General features: G+C 37.3%; 1 protein-coding gene across 6 annotated transcripts in view; it reads left to right on the top strand.

The window, feature by feature from the left end:
* The window catches only part of NELL2 (neural EGFL like 2), a 362,368-nt gene that overhangs the window by 258,700 nt on the left and 78,335 nt on the right, over positions 1-25,333 (top strand). For all 6 annotated transcript variants that reach the window (XM_023643416.2, XM_070271280.1, XM_023643415.2 and 3 more), the window contains 2 exons: positions 12,931-13,053; positions 15,871-15,966. In XM_023643416.2, coding sequence (XP_023499184.1) covers positions 12,931-13,053; positions 15,871-15,966 — 219 coding nt within the window. The remainder of the gene's footprint in view (positions 1-12,930; positions 13,054-15,870; positions 15,967-25,333) is intronic.

Genomic DNA, 25,333 nt, shown 5'->3' with positions numbered 1-25,333 from the left:
TAATTAAAATATACACTTACAGTCAAGGAGAAGATTACAAGTTACAGTTTTTAAAAATTTTTAATTGATACTGTGGAAGAATAAATGAAAGTGGAATGAATAAATTGGAGAAGAGCGTAAGTAAAGCTTGGAATTGGGAACCCAGGGCAAGAAGCTGAGATGTAAGAAGACAAGTAGTGAAACAGGAAGGGAAAGTAAGGAAAGTTAGGATCAGTATCCATCCCCACTTGTTGTTCGGCTTTTTCTTAAGCTACACTTCTTCTGGTCTTGAGGTCAAATTTCTATTCATATCCAAGCAGCAATCCCATTGGGATTCCAGAGACCAAAGGTCTAAGGACAGATAATGGGCATGAGGAGAAGGGAAGAGCTGTCAGCTTGTGAGTGGGATGCCCACTATTCCTGGAAAGTGAATGATGAGTCAGCAGATTAAAGTCTTTCTCAAACTCCTCTGAATACTTCCCGTGATTCCTGGGGGCAAGAGCTCCCCTTTGTGAGAGAGAGAAAAGAATGACTGCATTGGAAGGAAACTTATCAAGTAAAAGTGAGTGATTCAGAATGAAGTTTAGACTAAAAGCCATTTCAAATTATTGAAAAGAATGCTTGAATATTATATGAAAGGAAGAGGTACTCTAACCCGATTATCAGGAGAGAAAATCCTTTTTGGATTTTGAAAAAGATAGCTTTCTAAATGACAGACGAAAGATTTTACTATATTCCTAAATTGATAAACGTCTCTCAAGAACTAAACAAAACACAGATGTAAGTTAGTCACCAACTTGCTACCTAACATCTCTATATATCTAGTGCACATAAATTATATAAATACACACCTAGATATATATACACACACTCACACATAATATATTCACACACATACGTGCACACACGTAAAGAGATACATTTATGTATATTATTTTATGAGGAAACAATATCCATAAATATCCTATGGACAGGGATTCTGCTTTATTCATCTTATAACAATCACAACCCTTACTTAAGCATAGTAGAAATTAACACATATTTGTAACATCAGTAAACATCATCACAATTTGAAATATTAAAGTATATTAAAAGGTATTGGCTGTAAAATGTCAGAGATAATTAAATGCTCTGAAGCACACAGTACCCACGGAAGCATGAAATAAAACTGCACAAAAGATACTTTTATATATATTTTCTTTTTACCAAGGATACTGAAGAACAACAAATGTAATCCTTTGGAATAGAGACAGTGCTATATCTTGTATTTTGCTGTGGTAGAGACTTGAATAACATGCCCTAAGAGAGATGACTTTTGTAATGAAGCTCATTTTTAAAATTAAGTCCTTGAGTGAAAAGGTGGATGGATGGGTCTCTTTTGCCCCATCGTCCCAATCATTTAAAATTGAAGAATCATTCTATTTTTTGGAAGATAGGAGATAAAGGTCAGAATGCAGTGTCTGATCCAAGTTTGGAAATATTCTAAGATGATCTTAAGATACTTTGGAAAGGCTGTCTAGGTTGGAATACTGTGGCTGTTTTTCTTAGATAATTTTATATTTCAAAAATTCCCTTTTATATTGCATTTTGATTTCAGAGACTTTTTCTGGTCTAGTTCATTGACCATACTCTCTAATATTACTAATTTTCATAGGTATTAAAGCAGGGCAGGCCTTAGAGCTTCCCATGAATGAATAGATCACATGATGTTAGGTGGGGATGATTTCTTTTTCTCCAGCAGAAGTTTTCACATTAGTTCAGTGAACACCTTTCCTTTCTTTCAAATAAATCTCAATAAATGGAAAAACATGTCTCTTACTAAATTTTGGAGTCACACTGACATGAAAATTTCTTACTAAATTTTGGAGTCGCACTGACATGAAAACTTAGGAGCAGCAAGCTTGAACTTTGCCTTGGTGAAGTTAAACATCATAATCTCTTAAGCAATGCATAGGTACTGCTCTAAATGATAAATCCCAGGCATGTTACGTGGATTTTGGGTGATTACAATGTAAAATGTAAAATACCAGATGTGAAATGCTCTGAGAAACTGAGAACATTGATTTTGTATAGATTGAAGCCTGAGTATTGTTCATTTGTCCACATTTACCAAGCACCTAAAATGTGTCAGGTATGATGACAAGAACTGAGAATTCCAAGATCTATAATAGAAATTCCCTGTCTCAGGGAGTGTCCTGAATGATGAGGGATGGGTAAGAGAATTAACACCCCTGACAGTGTGATGAGGACTAGTCTAAAACTAACTCATGAAGCATTTGCCTGCCCTGGGATTGTTCTAACTACTTTCCGTACATTACCTGGCTTAATCCTTGCAGCTCTATGAACATACAGATCCACAATCCCTTATCCACAGTTCTGAACTCCAAAAAGTCCAGACAGCTCTAGGAATTGAATGTTCATTTTTAAAATTCATTTGGCAGCCAAATTTGGTCTGGTGAGATGCTATTTCTCATCTTTTTTTATCCAATTTGGTATGAACAGTCATGCTTTTACTACAGAAATATTTGTTTGATTACTGAGTACTCTCTCAGATCCTGCTGGAGATTTTACTCCTGTACTATTATTTGGTCTGTTTAACAGAGGAGGAAACTGTGACCTAGAGAGGTTAAATCATTTGCCCAAGATCTGACAGCTGGTGAAAGGCAGCGCCAGAATTTCAACAGAGCAACCTGATTCCCAAGTCCTTACTCTTAACTGCTACATAGTCTGTCAGATGTTATGATGGCATTAAGCGTAAAGCTCTAGGGGTTCTATGGGGATCATCTAAATTAGAATGGGGGAGTTTTAAGGAAGGTTTTCTGAAGAAGAAGGCATTGTTTGAGTGGGAGGTGAGTAGGAGAGTTAGGCAAAGAAAGTGGGGAAGGGCTTTCTGGGCAAAAAGCAGGGATGCATATGTGAAATATACAGGGATTGGCTGGTATGATCCTTTGCCTTTAGAAGAGTCTCAATAAATGATACTATTAATAAAAATGATACAGTGGGGGAGTTGTAAATGGTGCAGTTTGGCGCCGTAATGGCAAAGTGCCATAATGAAAGTCTTGATGTGTAGGATGGCTAATAAAAACAATAGTATGTCTCTTAAAAAAAGTAAGAGAGAATAAGAGAGAATGGGGTATAGAGAGAGAGAATATCAGATTTTATTTGAAAAGTCGTTCTGATAATGGTTTGGAGATGTACAAAACTGGAGGCAGTGTTATCATCATGAGTCTATTGCAGTAATCCAAAGAAGATATTTAGTGCCCAAGTTTGGGCAACTGCAGAGCAGTGGGGATGGAGATGAGAGGATGGAAATGAGAACCACCAAGGAAGTAGATTCCGGATGAATTGGTCCCTGGATGTGGTAGGTGGGAGGAAGGGAAGAGAAGTCTATGGTGATTCCCAGATTCCTGGTTTGGGAGGAAAAACGGCCTAAGGATAGTTTTAGTCACAGATTTATCTGAGGATGTCCTTTCCTGATGACCTGGACAATTTTCTGTGAAGTTCTTGGTAGTGAGACGTGCTGAGAGTGAGGGAATGAGGAAGGGACAGGCATAATAAGAGAGCAGCATAGCTGCTGAGGGGAATGGAAGAGAAAGCTGGAGATGCGCAGAATTGTCAATATACAATACTTGGAATGTTTTGCATTAGTAGATCTGCAAATGTTTTGCATGTTATATTGGGACATGCTTTATAGTGATTGGCTCACTCTTTAACACATATTCATTGGAGACCAGTTTTGTGCCAGTCACTGTGTTGGGTACTGAAAGTGATTGATGAATTAGACCCAAAGGTTTACCATCTAGGTGTTTATCTAACAGACAGATTTGGGATGGGAAATGTCTATGTGGTTTATCTTCACCATCAGTAGAGTAAATTTAATTTCTTAATATGGCTTTTGCTTTTATATTTTGACTTCTTAATTCTATTTTCTTTTCTGCCATAAAAGCCAAAGCAAACCAAAACAGAACAAGAATCCTTAAAAGTAAGACGCGCTCTCCTATTCATCTCACAACCATCTTCCCAGTCACCCAGATTTGAAACCTGAGTTATTGTTAATGTCTTTCTTTCTCTTGGCTCAAAAATTGATTCTGTGTGGGGCCCTTCAGTTCTCTGTCTAAATCTGCTCTTCTTTATCCATCATTTTTTTCGCTGTACTTCAGGCCCTCTGTTCAACAGTTTCATTCCACAAAAGCATAGGGACTAGGATGTATAAAGTGAATAAGACATGATTCTTGCCTTGAAGGGATTTGAATCTTATAATTTTTGTGCTAGCTTCCTGACTATTCCTCCTATGTCCTGTAGTACTTCCTTATGCTGCACATAGATGTTACTCAGCTCAGTGTTTGGTAGGTAATAAGCACTCAGTTTCTGTCTGTTTGCTGTCTTCCCCTTCCCCTCCTCTCCCTTCTCCTTATCCTTCTGCTTCACTTCTCATTGTTGCACAGACTCCTGTCTAACTCTGACTCAAAAGGAGAAGAATAAAAGGAAGAAAGAAGGATTAAAAAGAGAGGAATGCTGCCTTGCTAACATGGGGCACCCACTTGTCCAGGAAAGTTAGTCTCTCCTCATCTGCACATTGCTGTTAATTTCCCTACAAATCAACTCTAATTTACCATGCCACATTTTATTATACAGCTGAAAGTGGCTTTTTATTTATTGCCTGACAGATAAAATCATGTTTTTTGATTTCATTGTGACCCTCCCCACATGTATTCCTTACTCCTCCCTTTCAGTCATCACCTGTGCCAGCTCAGCCACTTCCTGGCCCTTCCATACCCCCTGCTTTCATCTTTTGCACCTGTATTCTCTCCATATGCAATACTCTTTCCCAGCTTTTATCCTTTTTCTGTTAAAACCCTTTCTGTCTCTCAAGACCCACTTGCTTGGCTTATTTCCTACATAACACTTTCCCAGACCCCTCAGTCAGTCCTCATCTCTTCCTCTTTAAGCCTCATGAAGTCTTTGTCTATATGTTATAGTTTTTTAAAACACTGAAGGCAAATCCTGGCCTTGTCACTTCCTCTGTATGTGATGTTGGCAAGATATGGAATTGCTCTAAAAAAACCTCTGTATTCCCATCTGTAAAATAGGCATAATAAGAGTACCTCCCTGAAAAGGTTTTTGTGAAGACTGAAGGGGATAGTGCATATTGAAACACTTGGTGCGTGCTTATAGCATGTAGTAAGCATTTAAGAATTACCTATTGTCGTTATTGTTACTGTTATTATTTTCTCTCTTATAGCACCAAACAACTTTTACAATGTAGCTTAGTTAGTTACCAATCACATCACCAATCCTGTGATAGTTCAAAAGTTCTCAAGGTCGTGCATCCAGGTTTGTGCCTCTTTGCATCCTCTAGAGTGCCAGAACCACACAGCAGAAACTTCATAAATGTGCTTTGAAAGAACGAATGGAAATCATCTGGCTGACAGTTACAAGAATTTTGTTGCCCTACACCATGTTCAGACAAAGCTTCTTTCATGAAACACAAAGTAAAGCAAAGCAAGATTTTTCCATAAAATCAGAATTTAGATTACCTTGTGATATTACTGTAAGGGTAGAGAGGAAATTCTAGTGTGCTTCGGTTGTTAAGATTCTTGATCAAATAAGGATTAGGAAAGGAGGCTGAGCATATCAGTGAAAAGACTAGAGGAAAATAAACCAAGCATGTCAGAGGAAAGACACTGAACACATTCCTAGTTGCCAAACAAACTGAAGAATAACAAGAAGTCAGTATTGAATCAGTGTGGTCAGTGGACAGGAAACTTGAGTAGTGAACAAAAAAAGCTTGGGTGTTACAAATGAATTTCAGAGGGTTTGCTGCTAATGTGGGCACTGAGCAGGTTTAAAGTATTTCTTGTAGTCACTTTCCTAGTGTTAAAAGTAGATTTCTGTTCAAATGACATTGTTGTAAATAGATTTTTCTCGATAACATAAAGTGAGTAAATAAGGTAATCATAAGGAACAAAACAAATAGCTTTCGGCCGGCATGATGGCAGGCATTTTTTTCCTTGATGTAGCCATGGAAAGTAGTGACATTTTGGAAACTAGAAAAATGTCCAAAACGTATTTGAGTTCAGAAAAGATTATGAAGAAAGCAAACACTTGAGACATTTAGGTTTTCTCCACAAAATTGAAATAGAAAAGAGAGGACATTATCTAGCTAATAAAGACGAAATAAATTTTCCCACGGAAGTGGATGATAAGATGAGAAAGTAACTATTATTTATTGAGTATCTATTATTTGCCAGGATCTTTACATTAATCATTTACATTTATTCTTCATAATAGGTCTCTAATATAGGTCTTAATTTCCTCATTTTAAACTTAGAAATATTGGCTAACTTTTTCAGGGCCACAGAGCTATGATAAAAGGACATCTAAAATTAAGCCTGTCCTGAAATTATCTATACTGTATCACACTTCCTCCCTGGTATTGCTTGTTAAAATAGTATATAATTTTCTCACTTTTTCTACTTTATCTTTCATATTTAATTACAGTCCTAGTGCAGAACAGTTGATGGAGGACGTTTTAATCATTGAATGAGTTGTAACAATGTTCCCTAAGAATCAGTAATCATTAAGACATAAATGTCTTGATTACAGGGATATATATTGCTGGTGGCAGCAAGCACAGTATCTTTATAAACCAGACTGCTAAATGTCTGTGGAGGGGAAGGAAGTTCTAGTTCTTTCTCATAGACCCCCAAACCATCTGTAAGTTGTTGAGTTGTAGTACAGAACTTTCTTTTTTCCTCCCAAAGCCCCAGTACATAGTTGTATATCCTAGTTGTACGTCTTCCTAGTTTTTCTATGTGGGACGCCACCTCAGCATGACTTGGTTAGCGGTGCCAGGTCCATTCCCTGGACCTGAACCGGTGAAGCCCAGGCTGCTGAAACAGAGCACGCAAACAGAGCAGCGCTGTGCCGCCAGGCCAGCCCCTAGGACATTTTAAAACTTGGTTTGTACTCATTTTGAAAAGCCCTGCCATAGAGTCATTATTTTGTGAATGTTCTCAGGAGCTCTGGACAAGTCCTAAGGATTGTTCAGTTTGGTAGAATAGAGATGGCATATTTTATCTGAGAACTCACAGTTGTTGCCAATTTTTTAGAGTAAAACCAGAGGTCTCAGTATTGAAGACCCAACAGGCTGTCTTGTTCTGATGCTCTTCAGAGGCCTGAGGGAGCTTGTGCTCAGGTTTCTAATAATCAGACAATAGTTAAGACCAGAGGTAGGTTGTCACTATGTTTAGATCCATATCCTGCCACATTTGAGGAGAGAATCATTCATTGTAAATTTATATTCCAGGAAACACTTGGGTTAGGAAAACTGAAGCAGCTTTCTTTGTGGAACTTAACACCTGTATGTTATGATAGCTGCTGTTTTCCAACATTTCTACATTTGAACAGGAGAGTAGGAGATGCAGCATAGACAGTATAATTCTTGTGGCTGAAGAAATCCATCAGAGAAGAAGAAAGATTCTCTGACGATAGTGGGCCAGCTATGAAGCTATATTATGTTCTGTTACCGGAAGAGTGGAATCTGCTGTATGAAGGTGGCAGCCAGAGGCTCTTGGATATTGCCGTGGATGTGAAGCAGAATTATCCAGAAGCAGCGGCTGGTGCCACCAGGGCCTGATCACTGCTATCAGAGGAGAGGGCTCTCGGACATTGGAGGTGTCTGTTTGCCAAACTGCGTTAATGTGGAGCTTCCAGAGATTGTTAAATTGGAAGAATTAGTGCTGGAATGAGTTCTGTGAGCTGGTTACTTTGCGTGGATTTGTACTTGACTGTATTGGTACCTCCCTTTACTTTTAAAAACTTCCCTCAACCTTGTGCAAGTGTGGATTTTAGTGTGAACAGAAAGCACCTCAGTCCTTTGCTCTGAGGAGTTCTGTAATTTTAATAGGGCTCCCATAGGGTTAAAAAAAAGTAGAAAAACAATAACAGAGATGATAACTTCCTAATTGTGAAGCAGTAGAAGACTCCACATACAACAACAACAACAAAGTTAAACTGTGTAAACATTAAAAACCTCTGCATAATTACAAAGAAGAACACTAGGAAAAAAAATAGACTGGGGAAAACATAAGCATTAAATATGTCAGGCGGCCCTGTTGCGTAGTGATCAATAACGTAGTTTTTGGAGTCAGGCATTGTGAGTCACAGCTCTACCACCCAGTAGCTGTGTGATCTCGGGTAAGCTACTTAACCTCTGCAAGCCAAGTTTAATTTTCTGGAAAATAATCATAATGTTTCCTAATTAATACAAAGATTTAATGAGATAGTGTATATTACAAAATTGTGATATATAGTGATCACTGAGTTGTAGCTATGGTAATTACACATCATTCAGATTCATTCAGATTTGTAAGAACCTCAAGATTTCAAAAACAAAACAGACAAAGGACACAAATGCTATCTCAATTTGGAATCAGCACCTATTCCACACACATAGAAAATATCCACGTCAAATGCTCTGTTCTCCATGAAGTCCTTTTTGAGTCGTTCTTGAATTCTCACCTGACCCAACCAGAAATTACTTCTTTCTCCTTTGACCTCTGCATCCTCTGTAAAGAGAAGCTGCTTCCTTACTACAGTATTTTTCATAGTAAAGCCAAGTACTCAAGGCATTTGTACTTTTGTCTTCTCTCTCCACCTAGACTGTAAGCTTTTTGAGGGCAGCTACTGTTTATAATCATCTTTTTATCCCAGGAAGATTTTAATACACAACAGACATTGAAGAAAATTGTATTTAATTAAATTTAAATGTAGACATATTTAAATGATTGCTTTTCACTCCTTTCATCTGTGATATTTGCATTTTGTATCATAGTGAAATCCTTGAATAGAACATGTACTGTGTGTATTGTATGTCTATGTTGAAATCACAGTGAGAAAAATTACGTGAATTTTTGAGTGGCCGTTTTGTATCTAGATAGTTTCCAGAATGAATTCTGGAAACAGCTCAATATGAATACCAAATTTAAAGCTCAGTTTAAGTCCAACTATATGTTATTATGACTGATAAACCGGTTGGGTGTGGAGTCTTAAAATGATTTTAGGTATGTTAACCTACCCAGGTAAGAGTTAATCAGTGAAACTAAAGTACTATCGTTATATATAACATCTGCATTTAGATCAATCTAAGTATGTGTATTATTCCTTTTGTTTTCTGTAGAGGAATTTTATTATATTGACACTTGTCACTGGTATGAAAATAAGTTTTACGTAATATGTAAAGATGCGGAGCAAACAAATTATGGCACACAGTTCAGATCTTTGCCAGCTATCACTATATGATTTTTGATTCTATATGTAATGTACTGTAATGATTGACACCAATATTACTTCCGTTTAGTACTGTTGACTGATGGAGTTTTCTTCCTGTATGCTTATTTATTTTTTCCATTTTTTTAAATTTATAATTCATAGATATAAAAAATGATTGTATTTTGATTAAAATAACCATGTGCTAATATTTTTAATCAAGAAGAGTTAGAAAGAGGTGCATTTGGTTGCAACCCCAGCTGTTACTTGAACTCTCATAGCACATGAACGATGAAATTTTTACCAAGGATGTGAAAATAGCATTGAATCTTATGGACTGAATATTCTGAACATCAGATCAAAAATATCAGATTTTCAATATATGTGAAATCAGACTTGGAATTCATTCACTGTTATATCCTGACATGCTCTTCGCAAACTTTGGGGCATAATATTGATTTAAATTTTATCTTAGTATTTGCCTCCTTATTGTATTCTATTTTACTTGCTTCATCCATCTTCTGTTTTGTGAAGGACTGTCAAATTAACGTTAATTCTTCTGTGAGATTATAGGCATTTTTAAGGGCTTTTCCAAAGGTCACAGTTTACTTTAGTTGATAATTATGAGTATAAATATAACCAACTTTATTTTATGTAGTGGGAAAAAAATTAAAGTGATAATGTAAAGGAATTAATATTTTCTGTTTTCAAAATATGTCCTCCTACCTTAACTAATATTTGAAATATCCCAAATCAAATCAAACACCACCATAGTAAAATCAGTAAAAACAGCTTAGTTTCTCGGTAGCTTTCCATTTGGTGTCTAGCCTACAATCGAACAAATTGAGATTGACTTGAATGATAACGGCAGAGGAAGTAGGTCCTAGCTTGCTTTATTTTGTTGTTCATTCTTTCAAGCATTCATTTAAGAAATATTCTCTGAATGTTGCAATTAGCACAAATAAAAACACAAAATTCTTATCTATATATTCACAGTCCCAGGTGGGGCTTGAGGATGGAGGACGAAGGAGTAGACAATTATGATGAAATATAGTAACAGAGCCTTGTGTATGGTGCTAGGAACACAGACAGCAGCCCCTGACTCTGCAGGAGAGGGAAAGTAAGGTATTTTCACATGACATGAAATTTTAGTGTCTTTTTTAAAAGTGGTAAGAGCTTTCCAGGAGAATCCAGGATCCACGGGGCAGACAATTCAGGCACAGAGAACAATATATATGAAGGCAAGGATTCATTTAACAACCTAAAACTCTTTATTCTTGAATTGCTTAGGAGCACACTTACTCATTTCAGTGAGAGTAAACGACAACAGAGGAAACCAGATCCCTGGGTTGTGTAATTATTTAACGTTTATTGAACATTATCATACTGGGTGCTAAACTGAATCTTGTTAGGCCTTTCCTCTACCAGTGAGTACCGTCTATTAAGAAGACAGCCAAGGCAGAGATGAAAACAGCATCAAATCAATCAGCAGCTGTCTTTAAAGGGCCTACGGCTGTCCATATACAGATTTATAGATTAACTGCAGCACTTTGAATTATACTGGAAAGAAAATTGGCAGCAGGTACAAACTTCAGAGTGTGGATTTATTTTGCTTCAGGCAACTGAACCCAGAGGTAGGTGGGCTGCCGATTCCGATGCCTCTGAAATTTTATAGTGGTCCAAGGGTAGCCTCAATCATCAGACCCTTGTGTAATTCAGCTATTTTCCAAACTATCATCAATATGCATGAATTTGTAAAAACTAGGAAATATTCTGATACTAGGTAATAAAGGTGGAATTTTGTACAATTTGTGGAAATTCAGCCAGGAATTTGGAGATCAAGATATGTATTCATGTAATTCTAAAACCTTAGTGATTGAAATTTCTCTTTCCCCTGGAAAATTATTGGGAATACTCTCTAAGAATTTTATTACAGGGCTATCATTAAAACCAGCATAACATTGCACTTATGTAACACAGGACATAAAATCATAAAATGTCAATGTTTTTAAAAATCAAAACACAAAGCTTTCTATTTTAGTAGTTGAAATAAGTGATTTTAGTCTAATCTCAACTGCATGTACTAAAGTCAACCTTTTTTCAAAGTTACAGATACATTGCTATTATAATATATTGTGTGGAATAATGCATATATAGTCCAGAATACAAAGAGTTCTAAAAGGAAAAGCAAATATTTCTTTTTGCTTTGATGATTTACATCATAGCAAATTAATGGCTCACTTAATGTAAGCGTATTAAAATATATATTTAATTTTAGACCTTAATAATATTTATATGAGACCGAGTAATAAGTAGTGCAACTGTAGAGATTTGGATGGCTGAACTAATTTGGTACACTAGCCATCTCTGGTGGTCTAGTGGTTAAGATTCAGCGCTCTTAACTGCTGTGCACCAGGTTCATTTCCTGGTTGGGAACTGCACCACCCCCTGTCAGTTGTCATATGGTGGCAGCTGTGTGTTGCTGTGATTCTGGAAGCTACGCCACTAGTATTTCAAATACCAGCAGGGTCAACCATGGTGGACAGTTTTCAGTGGAGCTTCCAGACTAAACAGACTAGGAAGAAGGACCTGGCCACTATGAAAACCCTATGAATAGCAGCGCAACGTTATCCAATATAGCGACAGAAGATGAGAGGGTGGCACAAAAATGACCCAGTAAGTTTCAGCTCTGCCCTATGTAGGTTCACTAGGAGTCAGAATTGATTTGATGGCACTAAGTACAACAAAACTAATTTGTATGCATTTCCTCACCTATGTTTTATTCCTACTCATCTTGATTTTGATGTTAGATCATATTCACTGTATTTATTCCTTACGTTTACATTTTTGCTGAACACTGAGCTAGAAGTCTGAAGTTACCTAATATTCCTGTAAACTTCAGCAGGCTACTTAAGCACTCTGAGCCACCCTTGACTCCTCTTTAAAGTGGTGATATGATATTGGTTCTGCCTCTTCCACAAGGGTGCTGAGGGGATCAAATGATTCGGTGCTTTTAAGTGTCAAGTTACACACACAGAGGAGGTATCATATTAATTCCATATTTTAAAGTTTGCATTTGCATATATTATAAAGGCAAGTTTGTCTCACTTAATAGAAAGGTGATGCTTTCTTTGCAGAAGGAGGTCAAATATTCTCCCAGCAGTTTGCATGTATACCGTTATGCCTCCAAGTGTGGATGTGGGTGCTAACTGCACCTAACTGCCAGAGCTTGAACTCCGTTATCCTGCAGGTCAGGATTCAGGGAGCGATACAGTTTCACATCTTTTCTTGTCACCCTTCCCATGGTACAGGAAAGAGTTAGGTGGCAGATTGATTTCATGAGAATAACTTCCCAAATATAAACCACAGAGACTATATACAACTGACTCTGGGATCTACTTCTGAGAATTCATCCCCATCCTTGCCTCTCCTCTCCTTCTATTCCTTCCTATTATTGGTGGGTCCTTTGTCCAAATCCTTTTGCATTCAAGGTTGATGGACATGCAGACTATATATGTACTTTGGGAGGAGTATACAGTACTTCAAAATCTGAGCTCTTCTTTAATATACAATTTGTATATGTCTGTGTGTGAAAGAAATACCACACAATAACTAAGATGCAGGTGCAATTTAAAATATAGTGTTTTTGAAAATCTAACAAAATTGTATTCCTCATTTCAGAACATGATGAGTGCATCACAAATCAACACAACTGTGATGAAAATGCTTTGTGCTTCAATACTGTTGGAGGACACAACTGCGTTTGCAAGCCAGGCTATACGGGGAATGGAACCATGTGCAAAGGTAAAAGCTTTCAATGCCAACACCTCTTCCATTAGGGATAATGTAATCCATCTCTGCCTCCCTCCACCCCTTCTCATCACTGTTATCTACCTTCTGGGTACTTCTCATAGCCGTTGAGAGCCTTGCAGCATGGCCCCTAGTCTTCCTTCTGGGTTATGTCAGTGTTTAAGTGGCCAGACTGTTCAACAACTTTGACTTCATGTCCCTTGATCTCAACCACAGTGGTTTTCATCTCTATTCCTCTCCAGCAGACCACACCCATAAAGACATCCTGAGCATTTTTGTACCAAACTGCTCCATCTTTGAAATCTTAAATTTCAACTTTATTGTCTAACCTAAGTCCCTCTGCTCCCAGTTTTCCCACTCTGTTCCTTTCACAACTCTCAGTCTTCAATTTCTATGACCCTTCCTTTTCACCCAATTTACCAGTCTCTTCTCAGGTGCAGATATTTCTAGATATTACTTCATGAGTCCAAACATGACAGCTATATCTTTTTGGCAGCGTCAAAAGTGGACCCCATGTTCTACTAACATAATCCACTGTGAAATATCTCTATTTGGAGTCAGTCTGACAGTTTTTCTTCTCTGCTCTCTCTCTTGAGCTGTTGAGTGCTAATTAACTGGGAATATTGGATCTCCATGTGTTAGAGTTTCCCATTTTAGCTGGTTTGCCAATACCAATCAATAATTCTTGTAAGTGTTCTGTTGAGCTCAGATTTTCATTTCCATCAGTGGATATTCCAACTGTAGTTCACCACCATTCATTAATTCACTCTTTCACCAATGCCCTCTTTTCCTTCATCAGATGAACTTACCTCCTACTTCACGAGGGAAATAGGGGTTCTGTTTTGGAAACTCCACCAACTCCCATAGGATAAAGTCCATATTCCTTATTATTTCATATAGATTTATTAATGATTTGTCTAATTTAGACATTTTAAGTTTCAAAACTGTCCATTCCTCAAATACACTGTGTCCATTATCCAGGAGTTTCCTAAAATCAATTGCTATGACACTGTGTATGAGGCAGGTAGGAAATAACAAGGGATGGTTGTTAATACAGTGACCCATGAGCATGGGTCTTAAGACCTGGTCTACAATAACACATTGGATGCAGATATGGATGGGCCAGAGGATTACTCTGGCTTGTAAAAGTCTATGCAAATCTTTAATTTAGGGCATTGTGAGGAAGGCCTACTCATTTTGAGGTCTAAATCCCACAAAGATTTCCTTGGACAAATCCTAAGCAAAGCCAGACTTTTAAAGTCCATAGGATAGTATAACTGAACCCTTAGGAATTCCCCAAAGCATCTGGCTGTTCTGAGAGTTTATTTGGGTTTCAGATTTCATCTGGGAGCCCAACAATTCCTCACTCTTATTTCTATTTGACTCTGATTCTTAATTATTGTGAAGAATGAAGTTTATAGCATAAAGAAATCTTAAAGCCATGAGCAGATGCAGACAGATAATTCTTATCTTTGAAGGAAGGAGAACTTTCAAGGGTCTATAAATTTCTTGTGGAAGTTAGGACTACAGCTTGCCTGAATAAAGACTCCCCACTTCTTGTGTGTATCTCTGCTGGAAACGTCAAAAGCTGAAAGATAGGTAGTTTAGATGAAGGATCTGAATTGCTGAGGCCTGTGCTCTACCAACAGGCTGCAACCTTGCAAGTTACTCCAAGGAAGAAATACACATGGTCTGGTCGATATTACCCTTTATTATTTATGAAGTTGAAATTCTCAATCTCTTTGTGAGTCCTTGGTGACTAGGTATTCTTTTTGCCCAGGATGAAGACAAATTAGAACCTAGAATCAAAGAAGCCAAATGGCTTCTTCCTTTAATTCAGCACCAGAATCTCAGATTTCTACATTTTACCACTCTGAGAAAGTAAATCCTAACTAATTAGAGGAAGCACATGCCAGAAAACAAGAGACAACGCTTTTCCCCAATTCCTGGAACAAGCTGGTCTAATTCATCCATGACAGGCCTTCCATGCTGAGGAAACAGCCCCTGAGCCTTACAAAGCCCAGGAATAATTTGAAGTGGATACAAGCTTCTAAGGCAGCTCAGTCTCACCCATCTCGTTTCTCTTGCCTTCTTTAAAGGCAGCACTTCTCAAAAGGTCACCCTTGCAATGGCTTAGTCCTTGGCTCCTTTTCCTATTCAGAGAGAAATTTCTCCCCTCTCTTGCAAACCCGCTCTAACACAACAGGCTGCACAGTGTCTTTGCCCTTGATTCCGGATCCCGACCCATCCTTAGCAGAGCAGTGCAGGACTCTCCCCGAAGGCCACTGAAGCAAATTCTTACTACTGTCTAATTCATCCCCAGGACCGATTCAGAACTTTTTGAAGGATGGGGCCTCTCTCCAATATTTTGGCGCTTTGGCCAGTGTGTAGAATGATCAGAGCCTCATAGGATTCAATCATTTTCTATTTCCTAATCTCGTTCTCTAGGTAGTAGTTTTCCTTGAGAAAACTGTCTGGGATAGCTGCCATTTTTAAAGGTTTATTTTCAAGCTGGATTGTTACAGTGAGATGCAATCTGAATTTTAATGCACTTCCTATTTTGTAAGGTTACTTTTTTTAAAAAGAAATTTTAGTATTTCAATTTATGGGTGAAATATTTCTTTAGCATTGGAAAGAGTACTGTTTTGCAAGTTGTGTTGATGTTTCTTACCTGTATGGAAATATTATATGAATATGAAATTATAATGGCTTTTATAATTTGATGTCCGTATCTCCAAAGGAGTAAAGAAAAGCTGTGTTTGAGTATCGTGAACCACTTAACTTCTAAATCATGTATCTGACTTCTTTTAGCATTTTGCAAAGATGGCTGTAGGAATGGAGGAGCCTGTATTGCCGCTAATGTGTGTGCCTGCCCACAAGGCTTCACTGGGCCCAGCTGTGAAACAGGTAAGAATATCATCCCATCTTCTAGAAAATGAATTTTTACTCCAAAGTATAAAATAATCAATGAGGAAAATAATGTTTCAGGTTTCAAGTGGGCTCTCAAAGCATGGAGCTGTTAATAAGGAAGTGCTAGGAAGGAGGAGGTGGGAAGTTTCAATGATGCATAATCACCGGGGGGTTCCCCAGAGTCACTCTGAGGAGGTTTTGTAGCGATTAAAGCTAGAAGGATATTGAACCTTTTCAGAAGACTGTGTAAGATTGCCCAGCTTTTGATGACTTCATAATTCATTCTACTCATTTGGGGCCCATTTTTCCTGGAATCTATATGACTGTGTTAAAACATAGAGTTCAAGCTTATGGCCAACTCACTTCCTAGGATGCACTACCCCCTGCATCCACATTTGAGAATTTTTAATAAATTTTATTCTGCCCCATTCAATACTCATTCATTCTTGTTTATTTAGAAAGTATTTAAAGTTTTCTAGTCCTTAATTATTCCTCATCCAGTCCATCGTCAACTTCTTTCTGATGGACGCTAATACTAGATCTTTAAAAAATATTTTAAAAAATATTATTTATATATATATATATATTTATTTATTTATTTTGGTGAGGAAGATTGGCCATGAGCTAACATCTGTGCCAGTCTTCCTCTATTTTGTATGTGGGACACCACCACAGCATGGCTTGATGAGTGGTGTGTAGGTCTGTGCCCGGGATCTGAACCTGTAAATCCTGGGCTGCTGAAGTGGAGCACACGAATTTAACCACTACACCACTGGGCCAGCCTCTATATATTTTATTTATATGTAATAAAACATATATTATATATATCATATATGATATATATAAAATATATTTATAAAAATTTATTATATACATTAATGTATATTAAACATTAATATATATTTATAATGTGTCTTATATATGTATTATTTAAATATTTCAAATTATATTATATATATATGTAGTCTGTATATGCTTTATGACCCACGTAAAATGTTTTCTCAGTTGAAAATACACCTTGGGAATTAAAAAAGGGTGTTTTGAGTATTAGCTCCTAATTAAAATCATGTCAACAGTAGTTTTAGTTGCTTCGGGTTAAGTGGGTTCTAAAGCAGGTGACCTCAGAAAGTCTGGTTATTCTCCCTAAGAGAAACCTGCTGCCACCAGTGACCTCATATTGCTTTCCAGAAACTTCAATGCAATAGATGCAGTGCGTATCCTGCCTCCATTCCACTTGCAGAGTCATCTGGTTTAGTAAAAACACTCACTGATCAGAATGTGAGACAGAAAACGTTCTGGTCCGTTTGGGAAGTGAGCACTTTACTGCATAGATACTGCCAGCGTGCACAGAAGGATGCTCGCAAGAGGGCTTGCATGACTACATTATCTCTTTCTATAAAAGTACCTTTAAGTGGTGTTTTTCAAACTACAGTGACATTGCTTTCAAAGGTCTCTAATGGAAAATGCACAGTGGCTCTCTTTGGTTTGTAGGGCTCTTTCTCAAGGGGATCATTTCCTAAATCAGGAGTTCCCGAACTCATTGTGCTTGTGAATCACCCATAGAGCTTGTTAACTTGTCAAAACTATAGATTTTTTGTCAGTAACTATCAATAGGATTTACTAGATCAAAATCAAGCACCCCCAGTGTTGCTATCCCATGGTCTCCACCAGTACACCCACACACATCAAAGCGCACTGGTCTGTATGTCAATGCCTGTGGTGACCATGTTTCCAGAATATAGAATTTTGTGCTGTTTCTGGTGCAGAGTCTGGCTATTAAAATACCGTTTTTTTCAGAGCATTTCAATGGTGTGGAATTTTGAAATAAAGGCTGTCCCAGAAAATCTGGAGTGAATAATGGCCCTGCCCAATACTGCATATCATTCTTCCACTAGAAAAAAAATTATACAATGAGATTGTGAAAATCTAGAATGGCATAAGATAAATCTGAGCAGCGTAAAATTGAAAACTGGAGTTAAAAATAACCCACCAGACTATTTAGCCTTCTCTGCTTAATTACACTGAACTTTCAGTTTATGAGAAGACAATCCCAGACTTACTGTAAGTTGCTCTCTGTAGTCGCCAAGGGCTTTGAGGACAGATGTGGGTTCAAAATCTTGTCCTACTTTTTACTTGTTATGTGGCCTTGGGCAAGTTATATAAACTTCTCAGTGTCTTGTACCCTCTATAAGTCACCTCACTCTTCACAACTCTCTTCCAAGATAGATATTATCTTCTTTTACAAACAAAAATATTGGGTTCAGGGTGATTAATTTTTTTCCTAAGGTAACAGAGTTAGCAGCTGAATACGAAGGTCTTTCTGCTCCCAACCCAGGCTTTTTATTTATATCAGTGCTTTTCAGGGTTTCCCTGAAGTCACTCTAGTGACAGAGGAGAGAGAATGCCTTCATCCAGGGAGGTCCTGAAATGTTCCACCACAAGGATAAATAAAATTTCTTCAAAACATCATGTTTTATCCTAAAAAATCATGCATTTCTGTTCCATAATATATGAAAATATTTAACTTACTTACCATTGAGTAAAGTTGGCGCTCTGAGGCAATGGGTCATAGTTTATCTCTGTCTTCTAGCATCTCTTGGCCCAAGACCATATTTCACTATTTGGGAAGCAAGGCATTCCTGCCTACGATCTGAGAAAATGTAATAATACCACTTGCCTGAAAGCATCTATCCCAGTTGTTGCTCCTAACCTCTCACCTGCCAACACCACCACTTTGGTTGATGCAGTTATAAATAGAAATTGTGCCCTTGTAAGTAAAAACTTTAGATGAGAAGAGAGCCACATACAATAATTTATTCTTCATTCTACAAATGCTTATTTAGGACTTGTATGCTGAGCACTGATCTAGAAACAGTATAGCAGTGAACAAAACTGAGGCCCTGTATGCATGGAAATTATGGTCTAGTAGGGTAGTGAGATTATAAACATGACAATAAATAAATACATAAAATAGTGTCAGGTAAGAGTAGGCGCAATAAAGAAAACTAAAGTAGATACTGTAAAATTGTTTTATTAAACTATGTTCCTTACACACATGATAGGCATTATTATTATCCTTGGTATTATGGATATTTACTTTATTAATAAAGGTAACCAACATCAGCTTCTGTGTCAAGTCCTGAAATTTCGGTGGTTAACACAGAAAGTGCACTGCTAGCTCACATCTCAGTTCAGTGTGTCACTGTGCTGGTGGGGAGATTTGAGGGCGATTGGGCTTGGGATTGCTCCAGCAGGGGACACCTTGGCTGTTGCCATTTTATGAAAAAGTCTTGCTCAGGGCATGGCCTCCAAAGCCACCAGAAAAGAGAACGACAGAGAAAGCAGAGCGAAGACACACCCACCATCACTGCCTTAGGTCAGAAGAGACATGTCACTTTCTGTCACTTCCCATTGATGAGAACTAATCACATGGATTCCAGGGGTTGGGAAAATGTAGTTGAGTCGTGTCCAGGAAAATGAAACCCGTTTGGTGAGCACTGAGTCAGTTTTTTGCCATCTCTGTCGTCTGGCATTGCTGGTACTATTTATTCTAAAAATCAAACCATTTTCTACGTTTCTCTCATCTACTCAGAGTGTGGAAATCTGAGTTACTTCCTTTTTCAATCACTGCCTTCTTTTCACCTCCAGCAAGGATCCTTAACTTGGAATTCCTGGACCCCTGAGGTCTGTGGATGGACTTTCTGGGTCCAGGAATTCCCTGAATGTCTGTGCACGTGTGTGCTTTTCTGCAGAGAGAATCCAGAGCTTTGAAGATTTCATATGGGTTCTATAACTTCAGAAAAATTAAGAATCACTAAGGAGAGACTCTTCCATGATTCATGGAGAACTAACTGCTATCTCATTCTGTACAATTTGATCCAAATTCAAATATCCAATGTCTCCCAATATGCTTCTTTGAGGAACTTAAATCCAAAGACCTCAAAATAAACTTATCCTCTCTCCTCCATAATTCATAACTCCTCTCCTCTCCTCTTACCAAAACTTGGTTCTTCACTTCTGTTCTTTATTTCAGTGAATGACAGCTTTATCCACCAAATTTTCCAGACCAGTAATCAAAGAGTCATCCTCCTCGTGTCTCCTTCCACATCCAGTCAAGTCCTTTTGATTCTGTCTCTCTCCTAGGGTCCATTTGTTTCATTCTGGCTGGTATTACAATAGTTCAGCACTCTTGGGTTTCTCTCTCTCTAGTCCAATCTCTACAGAATATCAGAGTAAACATCTGATCGTATGTCACCTCATACTGAAAATAATTTTGGTGTCCCCCATTGCCCTCAGGATAAAGGTCACATTTCTTAACATGACGTACAAGGCCCTTCAAGATTTGGCCCCTGTTATTCTACCCAGCTTTCACCCTCTTCTCACCCCCAAGCATTGAGCTTCATGGGGGTAAAGGGTGTGTCTTGTTCACTTTTGTATCTTCAAGATATAGCACAAGGCCTGCACCTTAGTAGGTATTTTATACATATTTGGTTAATAAATGAAAGCGTAAATGAGTGATTAATTAAAAGAGGAGGAAAAAGAGGATATGGCTGCTTCCGTATTTGCTGGACTTTTTTTGGAGAGGCCTTCAGGGTCATCTGGTCCTGTACTCTCATATGGCGGATGAGGTAGTTAAGGCACAGAGAGGTGAAGTAGCTTACGCAAGGTGTTTCATTGTCGATACAGATCTGCAGTTTGGAACTCAGGTCTTCTGATTCCTAGTCCAGTGTTTCTTTTTCCCTTCCTTCCTTCCTTCTTTTCTTCCTTCCTTTCTTCTTTCCTTTTTTCCGATGCCATGCTATCTGCTCGGGAATTCATCCTACTGTCATCCCTCATGAGGTCTGTGCTTTCTGTTCTGCCCACTCCTTCAACTGCCAAGTAATCCTATTGTCTTTAACTGTGAGGACTGTAGCAGTTTTTCTCTCCCGAGGTAGGCAAAGCCTCAGGATAGGCAGGATTTCCTAAGTATAGGAATGCCCTGTATTTGGCCTGCTGGAGTTGGGTGCTGCCTGATAGCTTAGAAAGGAGATTAATTCCTGGCCCCAGTGGCCATCTGTTGAGCCCTCACAATGGAGTCACTGAGGATGAAGTAATGGGATTTACTGGTCTTTTGAAAGACAATCTTAATGTGCATTGACATTTACTAACCCTTCTTACTTTTGTTAAGACGATGTCCCCTGAACCCCCTCATGCTAATTTATTTAGTCTATTTCTGCATCATGTGTATCTAAGTAGAATGGTTGAATCCATTTACCAGCTTCACAAAGAGGCTATGTATATGCTTTTGACCAAGTAAAATTAATTTTTCATGGCCTTCTTTTTAGCCACTGTGTGAAATCACCCACATGTACAGCACAACCTCATTTTTAATTAAACATCCTAATATTTCATCAGGTGTTTAACGTGGACTTAGCAGGGTGATTGTTCCTTGGATGACTCAATAAAATGTATTAGAAATCTATGTGCTGAGGTTTAACAGCTCTGTCGCTGCCGTGCTGTATTTATTGCACAATTTCTAAACCTCAGCAAACATGTGCCTGATGATCTAATTAACATGCAAGCCGTCTTATTATACTAAAAGTAAATCTTTCAGTCATGAGTTAAAGCATAACTCGAAAGATTTGCAGTCCCCTATAAGTAACCGCTGACTTAAATCAAATTCAAATGTTTATAACTGGGGAAAAGTTGGTATCAAATGGCAAAGCAAAAAAACAATATGTTGCAACATCAAAGAAAAGGAGATCAGACATTTTGGTGATAAATATCTTTTTTTTTCCTCCTGTGTGTAAAATAATGGGTTTCTTAGCCACAGATCAAAACATGAGATGAGATTTTAATTATTTTTTGGTGAGTAGTTAAATGAATATAAATTTAAGCGGCATTCCTGAGTGTTCTTGTAGCTTTTTAATACTCGCAGTTTCAAAATGATGAAATGAAGCATGAGCATCTGGGAATGTTGCTTTACTTCAAAGGTAAATTCAAATTGATTGAGGTTGACTGATTTTTTTATGTTTGTATTATTACTGTTATAGTATGGGCAGCAAAAATCGTTTAATTCATTTATAGTAACAAAGTTATTTTGCTAGTAGTATGTAGCATTTATTATTAATGTCAGATTGTATTAGATTTATTGATATTGCTAAATTAGCACATTTTTCATCATAAAAGGAATATATTGATTTCATTTCATGATCACATAGCTTTTTTTTAAGGCATATTTTTCAGAAGCTTACATTGTTTTACATAGGAAAGCTGAAAAAATTTAGAAGCAAGAGAAAGTTCTGAGAACATTTCTGACATTACATACCTTCTTGTGCCAAAATGACTCACGGTGAAATTCTGTTACCGAGATGTATACCTTTTCATGGGAGAAGAAGAGAATCTAAATAAAAATTTTGAGATAACTTTAATATAGTTTTAAAAAAAGAGAAAAACCTTAGATACCTTTGCTTTACCAATAAGGGTGATCTTTTGTTAGTATTAATTTGCATTTATTTTGCTCTAGCTAAACAAATAGAAAAGTTATTAAATAAATGTTAGAGTAATAAAAAATCTTGGGATAAAGGAAGTTCTGTTTCTGATCTTTCACAGTGTCTATTAAAGTCATTTTTCCAGGTCTAAATTTCTCAGGGGAAGAGACAAGACACAGATCAGATCATTTGGTGGCTTTTGTAATGTGGGAACATGCCCAGGGAGCCATCTGTTAATCTGCCTAAGGTGGGGTCTCCAGTCATACTTGCTGAGACCCATCTGATCTTCAAACTTGGTCTCTAATGATAAAAGCAATTGAATTACATTTGATGACTGAATGTGTCTTAATGAACTTTGGATGAATTAGGGGTTTAGACCCCAGTGTTACTTTTTCCTGTTATAAAATTAAAAACAAAAAAGAAACAAGCAAAAAATTCTCACTGAAGGCTTTTTGGCTGTACCTTGCATATGAGTTAACTTGGGTACTTAAGATGTATCTTTTGTGTTTGTGATCCTTAACCTCTTTTAAATAACCCTTTAATTGCTTAATGTTATGCCAAACCTTGGTCCTCCTTGAAGCGTTTAACATAGTAGTCTAGAACACAAAAATTAAAGTCAGAGAGGCATGGCATGAGTCCTAGCTTTACTGTTGACAGCTGTGTTACCTTTTCCATGTTATGTCATTTTTCTGTGCCTTAATTTTCATATGCGTAAAATGAAAATGATAATAATATGTACCTCATGGGTTTGTTCTGGAGTTTAAGAGAGCTAAGGTCAGTAAGGCACACAACACCATGTCTGGGACACAGGAAGTACTCAATAATTATTATGATACCTAATGTGACTATTTTATACCTTTCAGGTAAAATTTTATGTGCAGAACTGTTTGAATCCTGTAGACATCCTTGAGTTAGCTGGAGATACTCTGAGATGTTATGAGATAAGAGTTAAGAATAAAAAATGATTCTGGTTTCCTTTATTCATTTGTAAGCCAGTTTTAATTTTACTACACTTTAATGGTTTAAAATGTTTAATTTAGCAATTTGCATTCTTTACATTTACTTAAAATTGCTTTATTTTAGTTCCCATGCAAATCTTTAAAAATGAATGTTTTATGGAAATCTGTCTTTGTATTATTCAAAAAGTAGTTAAAAGTTCTAGTGTTAAATCTCAAAGTCATTCTTCCAAGTCCTTCAGGTTAATTGGAAAAAATCTTACTCACATTTTCCCTCTATCTGTCATGTATAATAGATGACAACTGTGTTGGGGAAATTTTTCAGACTCTTTTATTGTAAGGCCTACCTAATTAACACTGGAAATGGGGACACATCATGGAGTTAACGTACGGGGAAAAAATAGCTTTCTAATTGTTAGAGGGTGGATCACCAAGAAAAAAGCCAAGTGGAATTATTTGGAAATTTGGAAAAGATCTCACTTTTGCTTTAAAAATATTAATAATTTGGGGCCGGCCCCGTGGCCAAGTGGTTAAGTTTGTGCGCTCTGCTGCAGGCAGCCCAGGGTTTCGTCAGTTCGAGCCACGCTGAGGCGGCATCCCACATGCCACAACTAGGAGGACCCACAACTAAGAATATACAACTATGTACCGGGGGGCTTTGGGGAGAAAAAGGAAAAAAATAAAAATCTTTAAAAAAAAAATATTAATAATTTTTTTAATGGATCACCTTTGTATAATAACTTGTATTAAAACCTTGAGTTCCAGGAATCCATATCCCTTCTTAAATTTTGTTTTTGTTCAAAGCAAACCAAATAAAGTCACTTTTTAGATTTTTGTTTGATTCCATTTTAAAATAAATTAACTGAATATTTCAGTAATATTTTGAATAATCAATATATGAACGTGGTATAAAATCGAAAAGGACAAAGAGCACATAATGAAAGTAAATTTTCTTTGTACCCTTTCCCCAACAATATAACTTGGAAATCATATATCCATACATCCTCACTGGACAGAGTGTTTCAAATAGGAAAGCCAGTCTTATAGGGGCCTGCTACCACTCAAACAGACTTTTCATTTGTAAGTCTGTGGTTGCCTGTGAGGATGCATATCTTGGGGATATGACCTTTCTCTTGCTTTGGGCACCCCCATATTCTCATTTGAAATGTTCTGCAATTTTCTTATTCATATATTCTAAATTTTTCTTTTACTTAGATAAGCTGATGAACTTGTATTCATCAGAAGTATGAGAGGGGAGGTACAGACTTGAGATCATGGAGAGACATCAGAAAGTGATAAAGGCCTGAGCAGCTATCTGGGACTTAGCTTCTCTAATTCAATATGTATCCAGGATACAACATTTTATTTATAATCAATTACTTCTGCTTCTCACGTTCCACTTCTTCCTTCTATGTTTCTTTTCTGTCTTCCTGAAGGACATGCTTTAATACTCTGTTAGAGTTGGTCTATTAGTGGCACTCTCTCAGTCTTGGTCTGAAAAGGGCTTTTTGCCATTTTCACTCTTAGGTTAGTTATGTGCGTAATTTTAGGTTATTTTCTCTCAGCACTGTGAAGGAAGTGTTCCACTGCATTTGAGGCCTCTGAGGTTTAGAAGTCTGTTGTCAGTTCAATTGTAATTCATTTGAAAATAGTTTTGTGCTCTAATTGCTTTTAAGATCTCCTTTCCCTTGCAGTTTGTAGTTTCAGTGCATTGTGTCTGAATATAAATTTATCTTATTTATCTTGCTTGGGGCTCCTTTAGATTACTGAGTCTGAGGAGTCATCTCTTTCATCGATTTTGAAAAACTCTCAATCTTTGTCTCCTTAAATATTGCTTCTGTCTTATTCTGTTTATTCTTTTTTTCTAGACTTCCTATTGGATATGTTTGGCCCTTATCTTTCTGCGTTTCTTCAACTTTCCTTAGTATTTTCCATCTC

The sequence above is a fragment of the Equus caballus genome, chromosome 6, assembly GCF_041296265.1.
Source record: "Equus caballus isolate H_3958 breed thoroughbred chromosome 6, TB-T2T, whole genome shotgun sequence".
Lineage (NCBI taxonomy): Eukaryota > Metazoa > Chordata > Mammalia > Perissodactyla > Equidae > Equus > Equus caballus.
This window is presented reverse-complemented; position numbering and strand designations above follow the sequence as displayed.